The sequence below is a fragment of the Engraulis encrasicolus genome, chromosome 19, assembly GCF_034702125.1.
Source record: "Engraulis encrasicolus isolate BLACKSEA-1 chromosome 19, IST_EnEncr_1.0, whole genome shotgun sequence".
NCBI classification, from domain to species: Eukaryota; Metazoa; Chordata; class Actinopteri; order Clupeiformes; family Engraulidae; genus Engraulis; species Engraulis encrasicolus.
Genome location: NC_085875.1, coordinates 51,953,676 through 51,976,454, shown reverse-complemented (window position 1 = coordinate 51,976,454; position 22,779 = coordinate 51,953,676). Strand labels below are relative to the sequence as shown.

General features: G+C 42.6%; 2 protein-coding genes across 2 annotated transcripts in view; both read right to left on the bottom strand.

Moving 5' to 3' along the window:
* Nucleotides 1-5,066, bottom strand: part of tpo (thyroid peroxidase) — a 69,236-nt gene extending 64,170 nt beyond the window's left edge. The window contains exons 1-2 of the mRNA XM_063184681.1: nucleotides 4,997-5,066; nucleotides 4,561-4,660 (exon numbers count right to left, since the gene is read on the bottom strand). Of these exons, the coding sequence (XP_063040751.1) occupies nucleotides 4,561-4,651 (91 nt within the window). The 5' untranslated portion in view covers nucleotides 4,652-4,660; nucleotides 4,997-5,066. The remainder of the gene's footprint in view (nucleotides 1-4,560; nucleotides 4,661-4,996) is intronic.
* An 11,330-nt stretch (nucleotides 5,067-16,396) lies between these two features.
* The window catches only part of sntg2 (syntrophin, gamma 2), a 118,331-nt gene continuing 111,948 nt past the window's right edge, over nucleotides 16,397-22,779 (bottom strand). The window contains exons 15-17 of the mRNA XM_063183413.1: nucleotides 21,230-21,322; nucleotides 16,885-16,995; nucleotides 16,397-16,537 (exon numbers count right to left, since the gene is read on the bottom strand). Of these exons, the coding sequence (XP_063039483.1) occupies nucleotides 16,397-16,537; nucleotides 16,885-16,995; nucleotides 21,230-21,322 (345 nt within the window). The remainder of the gene's footprint in view (nucleotides 16,538-16,884; nucleotides 16,996-21,229; nucleotides 21,323-22,779) is intronic.

The window sequence follows — 22,779 nt, the reverse complement described above, 5'->3', positions numbered from 1 at the left end:
AGGAGCACGGGTTTTTGGCCTTATTACACCAGCTGTCCCCTGCCCTCTTTAGAGGAGTTGTTCTCCTGTCGCTGTCTAAAGAAAGCCAAGCAAATCATCAGAGACCCCTACCATACTGGACATAAACTGTTTGAGCTGCTGCCATCAGGCAGGCGTTACAGGGCTCTTAGTACAAACAGGCTAAAAGACAGTTTTTATCCAAAAGCAATCTACACACTTAATTTTGCACAGCTGACTTTTTAAAATCTGAATTATTTTTATACAGTATATATATAGGTTTCTTTGTTGATTTCTAAGCACCGTGAGCATCTGCACTTAACCAATTTCGTTGTACCTGTACAATGACAATAAAGTTTCATTCATTCATTCATTCATTCATTCATTCATTCATTCATTCATTCATTCATTCATTCATTCATTCATTCATTAATTCATTCATTCATTCATTCATCTTTGTTCTTTACATGAAAGTTTACTAAGTAATAAACAAGTATTTTCTAGTATGGTCCAAATACAGTCATTTTTGCAGCTAAAAATGGCTATTTTTGGAAATTCAAAATAGCGGACCATGGAGAAGATCCCCCTTTTCATGTAGGCCTATGAAAAATGCAATTTTTCCAGTCATAATGAATACTTAGAATTCGATGCTGGTGGTAGGCCTAAGTATTCATGAAAAAGGTAACATTAGTGAATGGGCAGCATGAATTCTGCAAATAAACAACTAAAAATCTCACACAGTGTCCCTTTAACAGCACTTGCTAGGCTATTACAACCTCTGATGATTGTAATTCTGGTAACAACACGCTTAAAATAGGGGCCGTGTCTTCAAGGGAGAAAGTGCTGCGAAAAAAAGACGCTATGTTAAGGGCAATCACATGACTCTGGCTCCATTTATGAGTGTGCTGGAAGTAGACGCTCAATTTTGGAAGACAAAGAAAATAATGACAGTGGTAAAGGTGTCATCATCATAGTAGATTCTCAGTTCTGTTCATTGTCTTTGTGGTGTTGTGATTTTTGCTGAGAAGGATATGAGACTCTACTTGTCTTTTGGTGTTGTATTCTGGGAGAATGTGTATGCCAATGTGGTGTGTCTGAATTCATTGTGCCTCTTTCATCTGGTTTTTATGCTTGCATTTGACTAGTTGCTTGATTCAATTAACTAAGGGTTGCTTTTATGGTTGCAGTCGACCTCATGAGAGAGATTCACAGTCATCTATTTCAGGCTAATGTCTTTTCACTTCCTGGTAGCCACCATCACTCTCGTATTGCTTACAAACCTTCAAATTCAGATGCAATAAAGTGAAATAAAGAAGTCTTTTTTTGTCTAATGACAAACAATACCCTCCAAAATAAACCATCCTTGTGGCTGTGGTGACGGTGTTGTGCAGAACTGTGCTCTTTTATATGAAGTAGGCTAAGGGGGCAGCCGTGGCCATAAGGAGATGGGCTTTAGATCAGATGGTTGCAGGTTGAATCCCATCCATCCACTCTCTATCTCACTCCATAGCTGAGGGCCTCTAAGGCATGTAAACCCATATTGCTCCAGGGACTGTAACCAATACCCTGTATTTAAAATAACTGTAAGTCGCTTTGGATAAAAGTATCAGATAAGGGTAAGGCAATGTAATGTCATCTGTAAATTAGCTGTGACTGGAGCATAATCAGATGACATCATGCTGCAGTGGCCTTGACAGTAGAGTTAAAGTCACACAGTGTACAAAAAAATAAATATAATAATAATTACAATCACTCCTCTCATGAAAATTCTAGTGACATAATACAATAATAACTAGCTACTGCTGTGGTGGCTGACCACTGAAAGCTGAACATAGTATGGAAAACTATATTAATTTACAGATGCCCCCACGTGTTAAAGTATTTGGTAACATAAGCCTTAAGTGATTCCCTGACTATGACACACTTCTCTGGCTTAAAAAAAACGCAACCAAAATATTCGGATCAGTCAAAAGATTCAATAAGGACTGTACTGTTCACTTACATAACAAAATGGCCACAACATGTCATGTGTGGGTTAAAATGGGTTGAATGGTTAAAAGCCAAAAAGCATTAGTCATGCAGTAGACAAGCAGTGCACTCACATACAAGACTAGAGTACATGATGTTATGTAGACAACGCTGAGGAGAAATGTCCCTCCAACACGTCTACTAGTGGAGAAGCATAGCACACACGCATACGCACACGCACACGCACACACACACACACACACACACACACACACACACACACACACACACACACACACACACACACACACACACACACACACACACACACACACACACACACACACACAAACACACGCACTCACACATGCACGTACACACGCACACACACACACATGCACACACACACATACACACATACATACACGGTGGAGAAGCACAGGAAAAATTGCAGTAATCCGGTAAATTACAGCTCTGGAGAAGGAAAAAATAGGGTAGGAGCAACAAAAAACTGAAACAGGAAAAAAATGACCAGGAAAAATGTTCCATTTATGTTATTATCAGCAGGACATATCTCCCTCAACAGAGGAAATGGATGCTGGACCAAGATTGTTTCCGTCATCACAAAATGAGAGCAGGCTTGCCAACCGCTGCTTCTCCAGTACAGAGTGCTTAATGTCTAAGTCCCATATACTAATTTGAATGTACAAATTGTACAGAGAGGGGCTGTTCAAATTAATAGAAAGGAGCAAGTAGTGCAATTCAGTTTCATATATTATTATCCTTGTTTGGCTCGTGATAAGGGTTGTAGTGTTGTAGTGTACCACAAGTGCACACTGACTGCACATTAATACACATTAGTAGTCAATCAGTGCCGCAAACTGCCATTGAAAATGTAGGCCCTTGAGTTTGTCATGGTTCTGTACCAGAGGATAAGCTTGGTCCAAATATTACACTTTCTCAAGGGCTGTAGTGTCTTCGTGCAAACACCCAATATGGTACAAGGTTCTTGACATTTCCTTAAGTGAATTTGTGAATGATTGTACGTAGAAGTGAATGAATGAACCCAGTAGATTAGTGAAAATAAATAAATGAATGGATGCAGAATATAAAATATTACATACAGTTATAATATATTATATAAAAACAGATTTTAAGGCAATATTTCATCTTACACATGGAGCAAAATCTGACCTCAACAAGAAACAAACAGCAATTTCCAGAGTGGTGCACAGTGAAACCGTCAAACAACGGCAGGGAATGTCCACTCACACCTATCATCTGCTAGCTACTGCTACAAAATGTACCGGTTACATATCTGATTCCCGGTCCGGGTCCTTTGAAGACCCCTCCCAGACTCCCAATCTCTCTCCCCATTCGCTTCCTGTTTACCTCTCATACTGTCCTGTCCATAATGAAGTCCAAAAAGACCAATAAAATATCTTGGTAACACTTTATAATAATGGATGCAAAAAAGCATTATAAAGACTTAATAAATAATTAACTATTGATGAACAAAACATTAACAAATGTTTGTGAATGACTAGGAAATGTTAACAAATGTTTGTAAATGACGAGGAAATGTTATGTTAATATCTTATATCCTTATCAAACATTTGCAAATTGCTTGTAAATGAATAAATACTCGGTTACAAGGTATGTAAAATCTTGTATATATTATTTGTAGATATTTTATTAAGCATTAATAAAAACTTAGTTAATGATAAAAGCATGATGTTGGTGTGTATGATGTTGTGTTGCATAGTATGGATTTACTTAGGTGGGTGAGGTGTGGAGTGGAAATGTTGCTGTTCCCAATTATGGCCCAGGGGAATGGCCACGACGAGGGAGAAGAGGAGAGGAGAGGAGCGGAGCGGAGAGGAGAGGAGAGGAGAGGAGAGGGAAGAAGAGAAGAGAAGAGAAGAGAAGAGAAGAGAAGAGAAGAGAAGAGAAGAGAAGAGAAGAGAAGAGAAGAGAAGAGAAGAGAAGAGAAGAGAAGAGAAGAGAAGAGAGGAGAGAGAGAGAGAGAAGAGAAGAGAAGAGAGGAGGAGAGGAGAGGAGAGGAGAGGAGAGGAGAGGAGAGGAGAGGAGAGGAGAGGAGCCAGATGACAGGGAACAGATGCAGCAACTACAATCGGTGTTACTAGATCCCAGTGGCACAAATTAGCTTCCCCATTTTCTAACATGATTCCACACATACACCACACGACCTATACTTTCACTAGCTCTCTAATTTTGAACAGTTTGAAGTGTATGATCACAGACTTGTGTGATTAGAAGATGAGCGAAATTGATAGTTCGTACTATGACGTCACAAGTTAAAAAAACCAAAGTTCTATGAGCTACAAAACTCTGGAACAGACTGGGGGGGGAAGTGCACAATAAATTAAAGCAGCTTCACTTAGGCATGAAAACGAAAAAGAGAAAAATCTGCTTGCCGTACATGTAAGTATGACAGGATATTGATAAAACCTCACATACCTGAGTGAAACAAGATCTGGCAGCTTGCTTATAGACAAATGACTTTGATGTTTCATTTTGACACTTTTTCAGGAAGATGACAGATAGAGAGGTGCTGCATGAAATATTACTTACGTATTGAAATTTCAGCTTTACTGGATGGTAATAATACAAGCAAGGTGCTGCAGAGGGTGACAGCTGTGAGGATCTTGAGGAGAAAAGCCATAATTACATCCTGTGACAACAAAAAAGTTGAAAGTTGAGTATGAAAAAAGCCTAATTACATCCTGTGACAAAAAAGTTAAAAGTTGACAATGAAAAAAAAAAAATCACTGTCTGTCACTCAGACAGATCAAACATCAAAATGAACATTATTTTCATTGAACCCCCCTGACAGATGGATTGTTTCAAGTTGTTTATAATGCCTCATTTTCCATCAGGCTAATTTCAAAAATCCCTTTCATATACATCTAACGATACAGCCATGAAATTATAATGAGAACTTTTAGGGCTCAAATGTTCAGGCTATTCGTGGTGGAACATAAAGCAAATGCTGGAGAGAAGAGCTTACCAATAAAAATAAAGATAGCTGCAGTAGAAGGATCTGGATGCTGTTGCTGCTGTCCCACAAAAGGAAGAAAGGAAGAGAAACATGTCCTGTTGATTGTGTGTGTGTGTGTGTGTGTGTGTGTGTGTGTGTGTGTGTGTGTGTGTGTGTGTGTGTGTGTGTGTGTGTGTGTGTGTGTGTGTGTGTGTGTGTGTGTGTGTGTGTGTGTGTGTGTGTGTGTGTGTGTGTGTGTGCGCGCGCGAGTGCATGCGTGTGTGTGTGCGCACGTGCGTGTCTGTAGGTGTGTGTTTGTCTGTGTGTGTGTGCTGTGCACGGTTGCATCCATGCTTGCGTTTGTTTGTGTAGGTTCTGTTTCAAGGGTTTGCTGAGGGGAATTCTCCATACACTGCTGACGCCATCTCTGAAAGCCATTTCAGCTCGTCAGCTCTATCTGCATACTCACGAGCACTCACAGAGGCAGTGGGATTGGAGTAGAGGGAGGGGGTATGGCATGTTGTTAGTTTTAGATCAGTGGTTTTCAACCAAACTTTTTTGAACAAACGCCCCCTTGACCTCATCATAAGCCTGCCAACCCTGCCATGCGCATTGCAATCCGTATTTCATGCCAATTTTACGCACGCGTGAACACCTGCACAAGTTACACAGGTGCGTGCGTACGGTTCAATATTGACAAAACAGCGGTTGGCAGTCTTCCAAACTACTATGTTGAGGTCGCGGTAGCCATGTTGGCTATCTGCCCAATAGATGATGCATCCAGTATCATGCAAAATGCATTACAGAAATAGCTCTTATATACCTGCAATTGTAATAATTCAATAATTTTAATTTAATAAATAAGTAGTCTTTCAAAATCTTTGCTTCTGAATGACACTGCCAATCTGCAATGGTTTGCCCTGTTCTCCTGAAAAGAAATTAACAGTGGATTTGGTCAACTGGTCTATCAACGCAATTGACACCATCTTTTCGAAGATCAAAGTGGGTTCGGGGCAGCCCAACTGTCCTGATGGGACGGCGGCTGGCTATGTGATGGACTCGTGGGGGAAGTGGAAAGTCATGTGTCTGGCTCCGTTAAACATTGAGGACGTAGAAGATGTCTAAATTTTTGGCTTCATGGTGGCAGCAGGTTCCTTGGGAATTGGAATATTCTTGGGACTGCTGTACCGCATTTGCTCAAAGATCGCGGCAGCCATTAGAGGCCCCAGGCTGTCCGGCTCAATTGATCGGGTGGGCAGTGAGATTCGAGCACAGAATGCGGTTGTGAATCGTGTTTGGAGGGTTTTGTTCCTGGTCAGCGTGTGATGGACAAATTTGTGAAATGCTTGTGGCCGGACATCGCCACCTTGAAGCTATTGATCGCCACATTGATGGACTTGTCGCGCACAATCGCCAGATGGAATCGATCGGCTTGGAAGCTAGGTTGCTCGAACTTCAACTGTATGTGAAACGTGTGGCCAGTCACATGAGAATTGCTGCAGAATAGAAAAGGAATGTCTGCATAACCCAAACTTAAATCTTATTTTGCTTTGGCGCCCTAGCTGCAGTTGCAGCGAGCTGACCAAGGTCAGGACTCTTATCGCTCCTTGGAGGACAAGCAATGTTTGGACTCTCTGTCTCCCTCCCAATTACCCCTCCCCCCGCTTCATGTGATACAATGTCACAAGCACATTGAGTTGCACCTGTGTATGAAATGCGCTATATAAATAAACTTGCCTTGCCTTGCCTTACTGTACTTTATTGTTACACTGTGTAATGTGTAAGTGGTCTTTAATTCAGGTTGGCATTCAATATAGTACATTTTAAAATGTTATATTTTTTATCATCCAACTATTACATCATTGTATTGACCCTGTCCCAACTTTTTTTAAGATTTGTTGTATGGATCATATTTCCCTCAAAACAATCATTGTCTTTGGGTTTTACAGTTGACATGTTGACTTCATACTATTATCTGTCTTATGTAAGTATTAAATGTTTTGAAATTGACAGCATTTTGTTTTTATTCACAAAAATCCCAAGTGTCCCAACTTTTTCTGCAATCTGGTTATGTATAAGATATTAGATTATGTTACTGTTGACACTAAAAGGCTGGAAATTGCCCTTTATATGGCAGGGCTGTTGTTCATCATTATTACATTTAACTGACACTTTTTTTTATCCAAAGCGACTTAAAGATATCACAGGCTATTCGTTACAGTCCATGGAGTCCTTGGGGTTAGGTGCCTTGCTCAATTGCACCCGGGTGCAAATAGCAACAGTGACTATTTTACACCCAGGTGCAAATCGCAATGTTCATTATTTACACCCGGATGCAAATAGCATCTGCCTTTTTTACGTAAACGCCTTCGCCCTCTGCCATTTGCCCCTCTATCTTGTCCAACTTGAATTCCTCTCGCACTCAATGAAATGGTACATTATGGCACATCTCTGCTTTAACTGAGGCGGTGAGATAGAGAATGCTCAGGTAAACCACAAGCTGCTGTTGCTGTAATGTCATCCAACATGTGTTTTTTATTAACAGATGACAAATATAATTTTAGACAATTTCAGAGAGAATTTGGCGCAAAAGTTAAACAAAATTTGGACAGGAAACACAACCTTTTGCCAATTTACAATAAGAGGGTTTACTCAGTCTGTCAGGCTTCCACTCCACTTGTTTTCCCTTATCTCCTTTGCTGTGCTGTGCTGGGCCTCAGACTATTTATAGCCAAGACAGCTGCGCATCTGCCAAGGTCAAGATTCACACACAGGAACTTCACAGGAGAGATGGAAAACTCTGCAAACATATTTTACCATTTTTAATTATTGTTTATCCTCCCTGGTGTTCGGGTCAGAGGCTTGCAGGTTCAACCACCACCCTTACCAACCAAGAGAGGCAGGCCTACTCTGTGATATTCAAATGGATGTTTGATTATGTCTGGAAGAATCTGGGGTCCGTTTCTCGATTCTTGTCGTTGCTAACCGTCTTAAGACCGTCTTAACGTTCCCTTGGATTTAGTGATGAGCGTCGCTGTCGATAGAGAGTTGAGTCGCTCTTACGAAGGACTTTGCTAACGACGATAGCAGAGACGCTTTCGAGAAATGGACCCCTGAACAGTGCACAAGCAACTACAGTGTAATTCCCCGTTCATAGGCAGAAATATTAAGTGGGTAAGACTGGTTGCCAACCGGCCCTTGAACTACGGAATCGTCCCGTATATAGAAATAATAGTACAGTTCCGTATTGAGCTGAAACAAGACACAATTTGGTTAAAATGCAGGAAATTGCATCTGAGAAGTATTTTTTTTTCTGGGGAAGGACCCCTACCCCCCGCGACAATGAAGTGTCCCATATTTATTTCACAGATGGCTGGCAACCCTACTCACACAGAGAATCATGCTGAGAGTATATGGACTATATACAGTTTATAATTATGTGTGGGGAAAATAAGAATATAAAAAATACATCTTTATGATCTGTAACATGAATTACATCAATACAATCATACATATCCTAAGGGGTTTATGCTTGTGAAAAAAACCCAAAAAGGCCAAAGGGGACAGATGAAGTGATGTGGGGCTCAGTAATAAATATTGAGAATCGATAGTGTGTTTACTTGTGCATGCACAGGGGCTAAAGATGCCTTGGGGCATGGGGGGTGCGAGCAGCATGCATGTGGTCTGCAGCTTGGGGATTGTATGTTTGAGTGGTTGGGTGAAGCTAAAGCACGAAGACAGGGCTGGACTGGCCATCTGGCATTTCCCGGTGGGTCCCGCACCCACCCCTGAGTCAGTTCTGCGCAGCTAATTATGAGGGGTCCCTTTAAGTCAGAAGTGCCCGGGTCCTATTTCTCCACCAGTCCAGCCCTGGCTCGAAGGCTGACTGCAAAATATTAGAATGATAAACATGCGGTAGGCCTAAAATGACAAAGATAGACCTGTAAATGCAATTTAAGAAAAGGCAAACGGATATTAAGGAATTGAGATTCACTGTTGTTAGCCTCTTTAAACGTACATACACTACTGAAATGTGTACGAGACTGTTACAAATTCACTTTGCCTTCTTTTTTTTCAGGCTTAACCTTGTAGTGAGACGATGATGATTTCCATTCATAATGAAGAGTCATTTGTCACTTTATAGATTACTTGCCAGCCCGAGATCACAGGGCAAGTGGGCCTTGTCATTTAAATTCCCCAATTTGGCAATACTAAGAATATACCATGTCTATCACATTGAAAAGAAAGATATCCTATGCGCTAGGGCTGGACGATATCAGAAAAAAATTGTGATACTCAATATGCAATACCTCGATAACGATATTTAAACGATATTTAGAAATACAGCCGAGTGTTTTTCTTGTCACTAATTTGTCGGTCTGTGAGGGGGGCGTGGCTTTGGTCATGGCGGGCTTCTCCCGCATTTGTTGACATTCGGCTAGCACAGAAGCAGGACGGCAGGACAGCACAGAAATGTTTGACTTGTTATCGAATAATTAAGCCATTTTTCCGATATGCATATTGCCACTCTTGATATCGCGATATTGATACATTTTCGATGTATTGTGCAGCCCACGCTACTGCACTTCACAATCTGGAGAGGACTAGTAGGTGCAGACAAAGAAGAAAGTAATCGGAGCATCATCAGATGTGGATAATTTATGACTCTGAACGTCAGTCTAGGCACTTGGCCAATAAAACAGTAAAATATCCACCACTGAAAAGGCTTCGGTGACTTTCTTCTTTGTCTACCATGTCTATATCAGACTCACCCGCAGGCATTAACCCGGCATCACATCTGCTTTAAACTACACTACAGATGCCAGACGACAGAGGCACAAGATTGATTGAGGGGCAGGCTACTTTTGACGCAGTGGTTACATTGGAAGAGAATGCCTTCGGTGAGGGGACAGGTTTTTCGTGACACTATACATTGTCATTACCACTTGTGGTCCTCTTGGCCGTGAACAGTTATCCTAAGATGAAGACGTAAATACAAATCATAATCATTACCTCTGCCAAAGGCATTAGGCATCAGGATTCATGGGTATGTATTTTTTGGTTTGCAAAATAACTAAACAAATGCTAGATCCCTGTCTCATAATGACATTTTGTCAGTGTAGAACCAGGCTCATGTTACTATTTTATGGTGATGATCTAAGACGCCATCTTGGCAGAGGTCTGTGCTGTATTAATGCTATTTTTAATCATGGTCTCATTCCTGATGCGCCACTTTTTAACTCTTTGACCAGGAGTGGGTATTTGAGGAGCCTGGCACAGTAGCAAAGCATATTGCGTTAAGCTTCAGGGAACAGTACATTATCTAATAAAAGAGCCTGGGGTCCGCATTCTCTTAACTGAATGACACCAGTAGACTATCTATTAGCAGGTGTACCACTTCCCTTAGGTTAACTTACCTAGGTTTATCACTTAACCATGTTCTTGGAATACCCCCCTGGCAGCAACATTTTATGCCAACGGTATGCCCTTGCCCTTGCCCTTGCCATCAAAAAGGTGGTTCTTAACTCTCTGTAAATATCCCCTCTTGGCAACATGACTTCACTGTTGTCTAGGATTGGGCAGAGGTCTACATCTAGGCAACCACATCAATATGAAACACAAAAATGATGCCAGGGTCATGAGACGGCATTGTATTTTTATACCTATATGTGCTCTGCGCTTTTTGTTGTTGTTGAATAAAATACATAAAAAATCAACTCCTAACAATAGATTTATTTTTATTGTAAAGACAGTATTATGCATCATTATCATCATCATCATCATCATCATCATCATCATCATCATCATATGTGTTCACAGTTGAAAATTTGGAGGCTGTTTCTGATGCCTCGTATCAGGGCATCTAAATGAGTTCATGGGTAATAGAGAATATTTGATGAAAGAATGAACTGCAGCGTAATTCTTAAACCAAACTTTTGAGAGTCGCAAATTATTTTGATGAATAATTACCTTTCATGTAGAAAAGACATGCATACACAGAATGGCACAGACACTGTGAAATCTAAAAAAAATCCCACATCCATACACTTGAACTATGTACGCACGAACGCACGCACACATGCACGGACACACACACACACACACACACACACACATGCACACACACACACACACACACACACACACACACACACACACACACACACACACACACACACACACACACACACACACACACACACACACACACACACACACACACAATAAAAGCACTTACGTACAGACATCCTTAACACAAACTAGTTGCCAGCCAAGAAAGTAATCTCCTTTCATTTTCACAACCCTTTGCAATCCCACGTTCTATTGGTACTGTGCTGTGCTTCGTTTAGTGTATCACATATAAATGTATGTATTTGAAACCGAATGGAACAATAAAGCAAACATATGGCAGAGGAGTGTATCTTCTGATTCTACAGTAAGGCTGCCGCTACAGGCTATTTTTTATAGAAACTTTACTGGGCTGCTGTCTGGTTTTGCCAGCGCCAATGATTATGGTGAACGTTAACTGTCATGGCAGATAAGTCTTTGACTTACAGTTTTTGCTCTGTTTGCTGAAGATTTTTTTTTATTATTTTTTTTTTTAGAAAATGTGTCTGCTTTTGCGGAATTCTTCACACAGATGCATAAACTTATGAAGCAGGGCTATTCAAATGGCGGCCCTGGGACCAGATGCGGCCCTTGGACAACAAGGTTCTGGCCCCCCACTAGGTCAGAACAAAATGAAAAAAAAATACAGTATGTGCGCTATCAGTGTCAGTGCGTGATTTGCCATCACTAAAACTTCAGGTTAGGGATATTTCTCCTATGGACACAAGAGTGATATCTTATCTGAAATAGTCTCATAATAGACCATCGCAAGGCTACTGAGAAATAGAAAAGCGAATATCTTTTCTGTCTGGAAATTATCCTCAAAATGCCACTTTGTGAAAAAAGAAACCAAGAGTCAAAGTTTGTTTTTTAATTTTTTACTCTCTGTCTATACTGCAATGTGTGCTAGTAATGTGATGGGTGTGTTAATGATTTGGTACGAAATCATTTCACAATCTTTCATTTTACAACTGTGTGTAGAGTTAAGCATACTGTGTTGGATTCTGCAATGTACGTATGTACACAGCTGATTTTGTGTGTTCAGGTTATCGTATGCATGTGAAGAGTTCTGCAAAAACAGCTCAAAGGATAACTTCAGTCAATTTTAACATGCAGTTGTAATGCTCATACTACCCTAGACTTGTCAGTACCTGAGGTTTTGTTTTTTTTCTTCCTCAGCCTTTTCCGAGATCCTGGTCATTGTAATGTGGGCAGCGCTTTGTTTACATTTCAGAAAAACATTTTTATTTATTCCCAAAAACATCCAAAATGTTATACAACATCAGCAGACAACTAGCAAACAGCGTTACCTTTTGGGGAAATATTTGGAGTAGGCCTATGTCCATTTAAAAAAAAAAAAATTAAACAAACGCTGCCCCCATTAGAATAGCTCATATCTCGGAAAGGGCTGAGCCGAAAAATGTGGCATCACCGGGTACTGACAAGTCAAGGGTAGCGTGAGGAATACAACAGCATATTGAAATTGACTGAAGTGGTCCTTTATGTTACAAAAAAATAGCTTTAGCGATCAGAAAAAAATGTGTAAAGCTTAGTGCACCATGTACTAAAGTATTCCTCAGAAGTCAAATGGTGAAGTATTCAGGCATCTGTGCTTACAACATTTGTGATATATGTATGATTCTTAGACAGCACTTTCCCCAAATGGTCTGATTCGTGATTCGGGACCTCCTGAGTTTCCAAGGGGGTGGTAACATAAAATATTCACCGGAGTAATTAATGAAAGAGTCAGCAATTAATAGGCCAATTCTTGGGGGTCTTCCAATGCAGATTAAGAATTTAGCAGTGCACTCTTAAGAAACTGAATTTTAAAGTGGCAGAAACAGCAGAAGCTACGGCAGCAATTCTGTATGGTGAGGAAAAACACCATAGGATGTAAGGATGTAATCAAAACCTCTTCTGCATTTTTTCAAATACTGATAGAATCACATCATTGTGTGTGTGTGTGTGTGTGTGTGTGTGTGTGTGTGTGTGTGTGTGTGTGTGTGTGTGTGGTGTGTGTGTGTGTGTGTGTGTGTGTGTGTGTGTGTGTGTGTGTGTGTGTGTGTGTGTGTGGGTGTGTGTGTGTGTGTGTGTGTGTGTGTGTGTGTGTGCATTCACACTACATTTCCTCATTAAAAAACTTGGTTATCCCACTTCCAAACAGAAGAGAACTGCACTTATCTGATTAACTGCACCATTAATGCCAGACAAAAGCACCTCCAACTAAACAGAGATGGATATTTTCTATATTCTGTCTCTCACGAGAGAGAGAGAGAGAGAGAGAGAGAGAGAGAGAGAGAGAGAGAGAGAGAGAGAGAGAGAGAGAGAGAGAGAGAGAGAGAGAGAGAGAGAGAAGGAGGGGGGGGGGACATACATGCTTACATTTGTTCCAAGGCCTTCTCTTAATTGCTCCTTTGATGAAAAAGTTAGAGTTAATGAGGTTTGTGAAAGCACAATCAGTCTGCTTTTGATCTTTGCTGATGAAACTGAAGAGCTTTCACATACAACTTAAAAAAGAGAGAAATTAGGATCAAAAAGTCATGGAGTGACCTAGGGTTAAGATGTGAGCAAGACAACCTCTCTGCTCGGTGAAAAGAGAGCTTCGCTATAGTCCTGTCTGACAGGTTTCTCTTAAAAAAAAAAAGACACACTGATATATCCCTCCATATTGGAAGGCTTTTGCAGTGAGATGACTCATAAGGAAATTTACCATTCTTGTTGGTTTTGGTCCGGGGAAAAAAAGATTGAACTTTTTTTAAAACTAAGTTTTGCTTCTGAAAAAGTTCACATTGGAATATAGTTGATGGCCAAAGACACAGTTCTGTACTTTATACATTATGCATTCCTGTCTTGAAATTTAATTTCCCGCTGACCTTTCAAGTCACACAGTAACATTGATGGAAATACAGAGCTTCAGCTAAAATGGTCAGGCCAATGTCAAAGGAACGCATATGTAGCTCACATGTTTGTCTTGTATACGTTAATATGTGGGTAGGGATATTCTCATCTTTTCCATCCTCCATACTTTGTACTTCATACAGAGAAACTTTCTCAAACATAGCACATACATACATACATACATACATACATACATACATACATACATACATACATACATACATACATACATACATACATACATACATACATACATACATACATACATACATACATACATACTGTACATACAATCATACATACATACACACAGTATTTGAAGAAAAAAAAACATTTGGGAATGAGTATCAAAGTAAGCAAATGATGTCTATGACAGAAAAACAAAATTAGGGGCTTTGTTTTTATATTTCCTCTCTGTTTATTCGTTTCTTAACAACATAGCACAAAAGAGTCATGGACAGATGTTGGTGAAGTTGTTGGATACGTCATGAACTGGTCAACCTAGCAATGATTTTTTTTTTTTTGATTTTGCAATGATTGCCTGGAATCCAGGATAAGGGGTGAATAATATTAAGTCTTGTGGGAAATTGAGCTGCCTTGACTGAGGTCTGTGCTCTAAAAGTGGCCATGTAGTTGTAAAATGTATCAATGTCTTTGACACCCTTCTAACCGATTGCCACAGGCTACTTGGCCACTATTTTTTGTGATAAAAGGGAAAAAAGAAACCGTATACCAAATTGTCTGTTGATGCATGTCAAAATATTCCCTAACCCTAAAAGATTGTGTTTTTCTTCTTTCACATATCAATTCTTACAGTATTTTACAAGTCATATAAAAATAACAAGAACTAAATATATCTATATAGAATTTGTGCATAAAATAGTCGAGTCGAGGATGCCACGTCGACGTGTGTGTTACATGGAGAAAAAAAAAACCTGCCAGCTGAGTCAAGAATTCGTTCACTCGTTTACTACATAGTACATTATATGGGAAAACAAAACGAGGCAACTGGCACCCTATGTGTGTGTGCTATGTAGTGCCCGAGTGAGCATGTCAGACATGGCTATGGTAGACAGTGTTGCCAGATGTACAATAATTTATTATATTCGTGCCAAAATGTTGTCCTCTTCACGATCAATACCGTGAAAAAAAACATGACGTATGTCCGATTATGTCATAATTTTTAATTCAATTGCTTTAAAACAACCACCTGGTTCATGTATGATCATTTCCCACCAAAAAGCCCCCCAAGAATGATAAATTCAAGGTTTAGGTAAGATAGTTCAACATTTCACATCTGGCAACACTGACCATAGGGCTGTAGCAGTAGCAGTAGTCTCTAGCTGAAGTCCATGTACATACTTCCTGGTAGCGGTGGGTGTTGAGAGTCAATTGTTCACTACATAACACATTATGCAACGTACAGTATGTAGTATCCTATGTAGTGTGCTATGTAGTGCCCGAGTGAGCGTTCTGGACGTGGCCACTGTGGGGGCTGCAACAGTAGTCCTTAGCTCTTGCCCACATACTTCCTGTTAGCGGTAGCAGTAGTCTCTGCAAGCATATTCTAGTGGAGTAGAATACCTCAAACTCCACCTACCCAATGCAAAGGAGTGTGCTCAAGTTCGCTCTCCCATGGGGGCGTTGTCCCCTCCTCCTTTTCTTTCTGTGGCGTTTGATGACGTGTTGTGTTGTTGTGTGCTAACATCATCTACGAGCTAAGGGAACTCCATTTATTCTCAACCTAAAGTCTCCAAAGGTCTAACCGAAGGTCTCCGGAAGGGGTGTTCACCTAATGTCATAGGGATCCAGGAAAAGTATGGGCTTGATGTCTCTTACTCTAATAGGAGGATCTTTGTAACTGTTGCCCTTGTACTTCTCCTAAAGGGACGTTCACCTGACGTCATAGGCCCAAGCATGGGCATAATGTATCTTACTCAACTGGAAGATGTTTTGTCTGTTTCCCGTGTACTCGCTGTTAGTGGTGCTGTAGTGGCAGCCATAGTCTCTAGCTTTGGCCCACATACATACGCCCTGTTAGCGGCAGCAGCAGCAGCAGTCTCTGGCTGCCGGGAGACCAAACTTGAGCACACTCCGTTTGCATTGGTTAGGCGGACTTTGGGGTATCTTACTTTACTAGAAAATGTTTGGTAGCAGCAGTCTCTAGCTGTGGCCCATGTTCTTCCTCTTAGTGGTGCTGAGTAATAGCAGGTAGCAGCAGTCACCTCTAGTTATTATTCGTGTACTTCCTGTTAGCGATGCTGAGCAGTGTCTAGTTGTTTCCCATGTACTTCCTGTTAGCGGTGCTGAGCAGAAGCAGTAGTCTAACTGTTGCCCATGTACTTCCTGCTAGGGGTGCTGAAAGTCTCTAGCTGTTTCCCATGTTCTTCCTGCTAGCAGTGCTGTAGTCATTAGCAGTAGTCTCTAGCTATTTCCCACGTACTTCCTGCTGGCGGTGCCCAGCGTCTGGCTGTTGACGAAGACGGGGTCCACAGAGGCCACTTTAGCGGCGATGAAGGAATGTATGCAGTGGAGCACAGCCGTCAGGTTGGCAAATTCCAACTCCTGTCAACACAGAGAAACACAGCAGACAAGCATGCACAGCAGCAGGGCTGGAAATGAGACCAAGTGCGACAGGGGAAATGTTGAGAGGTAATTGAGAAACGGGGAGGTAATTCGATCTCTGAGTGAGTCTGTGTGTGTGTGTGTGTGTGTGTGTGTGTGTGTGTGTGTGTGTGTGTGTGTGTGTGTGTGTGTGTGTGTGTGTGTGTGTGTGTGTGTGTGTGTGTGTGTGTGTGTGTGTGTGTGTGTGTGTGTGTGCATGTGTGCGTGCGTGCATGTGTGCGTTTGGACTAGAAGCAGACGGGAGTGGGCAGGAGGGAGTAAGAGGAAAGAGGAGGTGTTCAATTTACCTTCATTTCAATTTGTTTGTTTTCCGAGTTTTGGAACAGGAGTTTCACTCTTGTCTTGCCATCATCAGAGGAACCTTTTAGCTGGGAGAACTTGTACCTCCAAAGGATTTTCTGTTTGTAAAAGCAGACAAATAAATCACAGCCTATCAGGTGATTTCAGTGGAACAAATGCTAGCGACAACTAAAACGCTTCAACTAAATAACCACACTGGCAGCAGTATTTTCTAATACAAACCCGGCTCCCGTTTTGTGTGTGTGTGTGTGTGTGTGTGTGTGTGTGTGTGTGTGTGTGTGTGTGTGTGTGTGTGTTTGTGTGTGTGTGTGTGTGTGTGTGTGTGTGTGTGTGTGTGTGTGTGTGTGTGTGTGTGTGTGTGTGTGTGTGTGTGTGTGTGTGTGTGTGTGTGTGTGTGTCTGTGTCTGTGTGTGTCTGTGTGTGTGTCTGTGTGTGTGTGTGTGTGTGTGTGTTGTTCTTCTCAACTCCAGCCAAATAACTCATTTTCTGTTTGGAGGTTTTGTTTTGGTCTGAACACCCAGAGGACCTGGCTGATTCTACTTGAAAGCTACTCTATTGAGATTAATTTGTGTAGCGGCTGAACACGGCAGTGTCTCAGTTTGAAGGAAAAAAGAGCCCTGCCTGTGAAAAAGCACTTCAACCTGCATTGTTTAATGAAACTAATGGGTTATTAGTTGACTAAATCTGAAATAGGCGACGCTTTTCACAGAGTGACTGACACTTCTAAAAAGATCTTTTTTTTGTGAACACTTTCCATTTGACTGTTGGACAGGGTGGCGTGTGTGCACACGCGCACACGCACACACTCACACTTAAACACACACTTAAACACACTAAAAGACAGCAAAGACAGACAGCTTGCGCCTGCCTGCCCGCCTGAAAGACAGCTAATTAAGCCAGTTGCAATGACAGATCTGGGCTACGGAGTACAGCCCTCCATAAAAGCACATCGTGACAGTTCCTGACTTTGTTTGGAAAAAAAGAATGACTATAAAAAAAACTGAAAATGAGAGTGGTGCAAACCGGAGGGGAGGGGATGGGTGAGAGTTGTATGGATGGGTGGGAGGGTAATAGTGCGAGGGGTGTAGACTGGGTGGGAGGGTAGTGGTGCGAGGGGTGTGGGTAGGTGCGAGGGGCAGGCTAGTGGTGATATGTGGTGAGAGTAATGTGAATGGGTGGTGAGAGCGTTATGTGGTGGGAGTAGTGTGGCTGGGCAGCTGGTGAGAGCGGTGTAGATGCGAGGGGAGGGTTTTGGTGAGAATAGTGTGGATGAGGGGTGGGGGTGGGGGGGGCGCTAGAAGTGACAGTGGTGTAAATGTGTGTCAGGATAGGGTAGGGGTATATAGGGGAGAAAAGACAATCAGGCTTGCTGCAGCAGTCAGAGGATGAGTAGCGTAGTAGTACGCTCTCTCTCCCCGTTGCCACTCCTCTCCTCCCCTCTCCTCTCCTCGCGCTCCCTCCCCTCTCTTCGCGCCTCCTTCCCTCCCCTCTCCCTGCTGCCTCTCCTCTCCTCTATTCTCCTCTCCTTCCCTCTCTTTGCACCTCCTCCCCTCCCCTGCTCCCTGCGTCTGCACTGCACAATCAGCTCTACAGGCCCCCAGTGCAATTAATGGCCAACATTCGGGCTCTGAGAAAATCAGACAGCATTGTGGTATTTGCATTCAATACCACCTCGCCACCAGGCCCATCAGCAGCGGTGGCGGCAGCGGCAGGCAGAGCCAATAGGGGTCTAATAATAAGAGCTGCCTAATGACTCACTTCACAAGGGCCACTGCCACTGCTGCTGCCACTCCGAGCGCTCTGGCAATATTTATATAGACAAAATAGGAGGGCATGTCTATCTGTCTGACTGGTGAAAAGAGAGAGAGAGAGAGAGAGAGAGAGAGAGAGAGAGAGACTAAAGAAGGGAGTGTGTTGGAGGCATGAGATGAGAGAGGAGGTGAGTGAGAGAGAGCGAGAGAGAGAGAGGAGGTGAGAGAGAGAGAGAGAGAGAGAGAGAGAGAGAGAGAGAGAGAGAGAGAGAGAGAGAGAGAGAGAGAGAGAGAGAGAGAGAGAGAGAGTCTGTAAGCACGCGTGTCATCACACATGTGCAGGTAACATGAGCTATTTGTGTGTTTGGTGTGTTTGACCGAGCGCGCTCGCGCGCGCGCGCGCGTGTGTGTGTGTGTGTGTGTGTGTGTGAGTGAGTGAGAGAGAGAGAGAGAGAGAGCGAGAGAGAGAGAGAGAGAGAGAGAGAGAGAGAGAGAGAGAGAGAGAGAGAGAGAGTAATGGAATAATGAGTGAGCACATGGTTGATTTGCCGTTCTGAAACTTTAAAGAGTGATTTGATGTCTAATATCTTCACCTGAGCTATTGTCTGAGTAAGTCTGAAGAAACACATTCCTTGTTTACAACCTTTACATGTACAGCAGCACATTGGAGAAGACTGGAGAGGGGTCACGAGAAATCAGACACTTTGGGACCCGACCGACACAGATTTCAATCATACTTGCTGTGCCTGTTTAGTAGCAAGGTAGCACCCCAGAACTGCATTTGTGTGAATCTGACACACGGGTCCCAAAGTGTCTGATTTCACGTGAAATGACCCAGAGAGCCTTTTAAGGGCAGTCATGGGTAAGCGGTTAGGATACAAGACTTATAGCCCAAAAGGTTGCCAGTTCGACTCCCGGACCGCCAGGTTTGTGGGGGGAGTAATTAATCAGTGCTCTCCCCCATCATCCTCCAAGACCGAGGTACCCTGAGCATGGTACCATCTTGCTGCACTACTCCCTTGAGGCACCATTTGGGGATGCCCCCTTGCACCGGTGAGGCATAAATGCAATTCTGTGATGTCACAATGGGAGTTTCCCAGATGAGCTTTCACTTTCACATGTTGTGGTAGGTTGCTATTGCTTGCTGCTGCGTTCGAGTGTGCATGCGTGCGTGCATGCGTGTGTGCGTGATGTGGTAAGTTGCTGCTGTTGCTGTGTTCCAAGTGTTTGTTAAGAGTCAGGTGTGTGTGTATGTGTGTGTGTGTGTGCGCGCATGTGTGTGTGTGTGTGTTCGTGGTGCTTGTTCAGTGCCACTCTGAAGATGGATGGGTACTAAACTGCTCTCATTTAGACAATGGCGTGTGTGTGTGTGAGTGAGGGCGTGTGGGTGTGTTGTCGAGGTGCATGTGCCTGTCTGCCTCTGTGTGTGTGTGTGCGAATGCGTGTGTGTGGGGAGGGGGAGGGGGTATGTGTGTGTGCGTGGTATATAGCTTGTGCCAGACTCATCGTGCAATTCTGGCGGCTGTCAGCTTAGGAAGCGCTGGTGTGTGTGTGTGTGTCTGTGTGTGTGTGTGTGTGTGTGTGTGTGTGTGTGTGTGTGTGTGTGTGTGTGTGTGTGTGTGTGTGTGTGTGTGTGTGTGTGTGTGTGTGTGTGTGTGTCTCAGCTCGGGAATCGCTGGCGCTCCGCCAGGTTTATGTCCGCTTGACTTTCTAGCCGTCTTTCACTTGCCCGCTGAGCGGAAACTGACAGCTATCTCTCGCGGCTGACATTTTTGTGACACTTGATTCAGCATTTTTTTATTGTAGACTATACAGTTTATAATGGCAGTTGGTTGGTTGGTGGAGTAATTAATCAGTGCTCTCCCTCATCCTCCGCCATGACTGAGGTACCCTGAGCATGGTACCGTCCCGCCGCACTGCTCCCTTGGGGCGCCATTGGGTGCTGCCCCCTTGCACGGGTGAGACATACATGCAATTTTGTTGTGTGTAGTGTTCACCTGTGTGCTGTGGAGTGCTGTGTCACAATGACAATTGGAGTTGGAGTTTCACAGTTATATAAATAGCCTCTAGAAAGCTAACAAGCAGCACATAAAATACCAATTTGCAGAATAGGCTACAACACTAGGCCTACATGTCATAAGTACAATGGTAAAAAAAAAGATATTCGGAACATAGCAACAGAAATACGTTTTTTTTGTTGGATAATATCCGAAGACTATTGAGATTGTGTTAAAATAAATGTTACATTTTGGTATTCCTTCATAATAACTGTAATAACTGTAACTGTTTTAAAGGTGCACTCTGTAATTGTTGTAATAGTTTATATCCAGACGTCATGCATAAATGGCCATTCACATTTTTCACAAATACTTACCATCACCACCAGATAAATATACTATAATAAATATACCAAATAAATATACATGAAAAGGTCAAATTTGGCAATAAGCAGCACGGCTTCAATGAGCAGCGTAGTTGCAATACAGTACCTACTCTGGCCACCATCCTACACAGTTCACTTTTATGTTTTACGCTGTATGAGTCTTTCACATTAATCCCTGAACCCCCATCAAACTCTCACCTGTGATAGGCTCTCCGAGCAACAGAAGCCAGCATCAAAGTCGATGGTAAAACACAGGATTTTGCCATGACTGCTGCACATGTAGGTCTTCGACTAAAAGGGGGGGAGGAGAGAGAGAGAGAGAGCGAGAGAGAGAGAGAGAGAGAGAGAGAGAGAGAGAGAGAGAGAGAGAGAGACAGAGACAGAGACAGAGACAGAGAACAAATAGTCTTAATTAAGCAGATATAAACAAACACTCTCCCTCACACACTAACATCACAAACACACACACTCACAAAACACACACACACACACACACACACAAAACACACACACACACACACACACACACACACACACACACACACACACACACACACACACACACACACACACACACACACACACACACACACACACACACACACACACACACACACACACACACACACACATACACACACACAAATTAGGCTTTAGAAAACTTAACTAGATGATACCAGACCCCACTGTGAGTAGTGCTGGCATCTAAATCACCTGTGTATATTTTCTCCAATTTCTATTTTTTCTCTTTTCTTTCTGGCTCTTCTACGGGATTGACTATTTATGTTAATTACTTCCACTGTGCAGGCTGTCAGCTCCAGAGTTATTTTCCACACACACACACACACACACACACACACACACACACACACACACACACACACACACACACACACACACACACACACACACACACACACACACACACACACACACACACACACACACCAATTGGACAGGTACGACACAATCTCCCGGTCGTCATAGCAACAGCTATGTCAGGCTCTTCATAGCAGAGAGGGAAATTAGAGACCAAATCTGAAGGCTTTAAAATCTAATGCATACATTATGGGATGGTCAGATAACAGTTTTTCCGCGGAAATGTCTAGGGCAGATATTTCACTGCTGTAATCTGCGAAGAGCTGATACAGACCACCCAAATCTAAACGACCACCTCTCACACACATTGGCCCACAAACCAACGCACATGCAAGCGCGCGCACACACACACACACACACACACACACAGTGCCACAAATCAAAACATTATACATAGGCTTAATTGTCATTCAATGTACTTGAGAGGAAAGAAAGCAAAAACAGAAGAAAAGCAGAGGAAAATATTATAGAAAGTAGAATAGAACAGAAAGTATTTGAAAGCATGACACACACACACACACACACACACACACACACACACACACACACACACACACACACACACACACACACACACACACACACACACGCTTGCACAAGCACCACTCTCACCATCCACAGTAGCTGCAGCTATGCAAGATAAGAGAAGTAAATGATGCAACAAGACATAAAGTGGGACTCTGACATGCTGCATTGATATATAGATAGATGATAGATAGATAGATATGATTATGCTCCAGCCTCCACATATTTGTTATCATTCATATTTTTCCACATACCGCCCCAATGGTACACGTACCCCTGGGTTGGGAAACACTGGGCTAGGGAATTGGACTGCAAATCACAGGTTTGCAGGTTCAATCCCCACC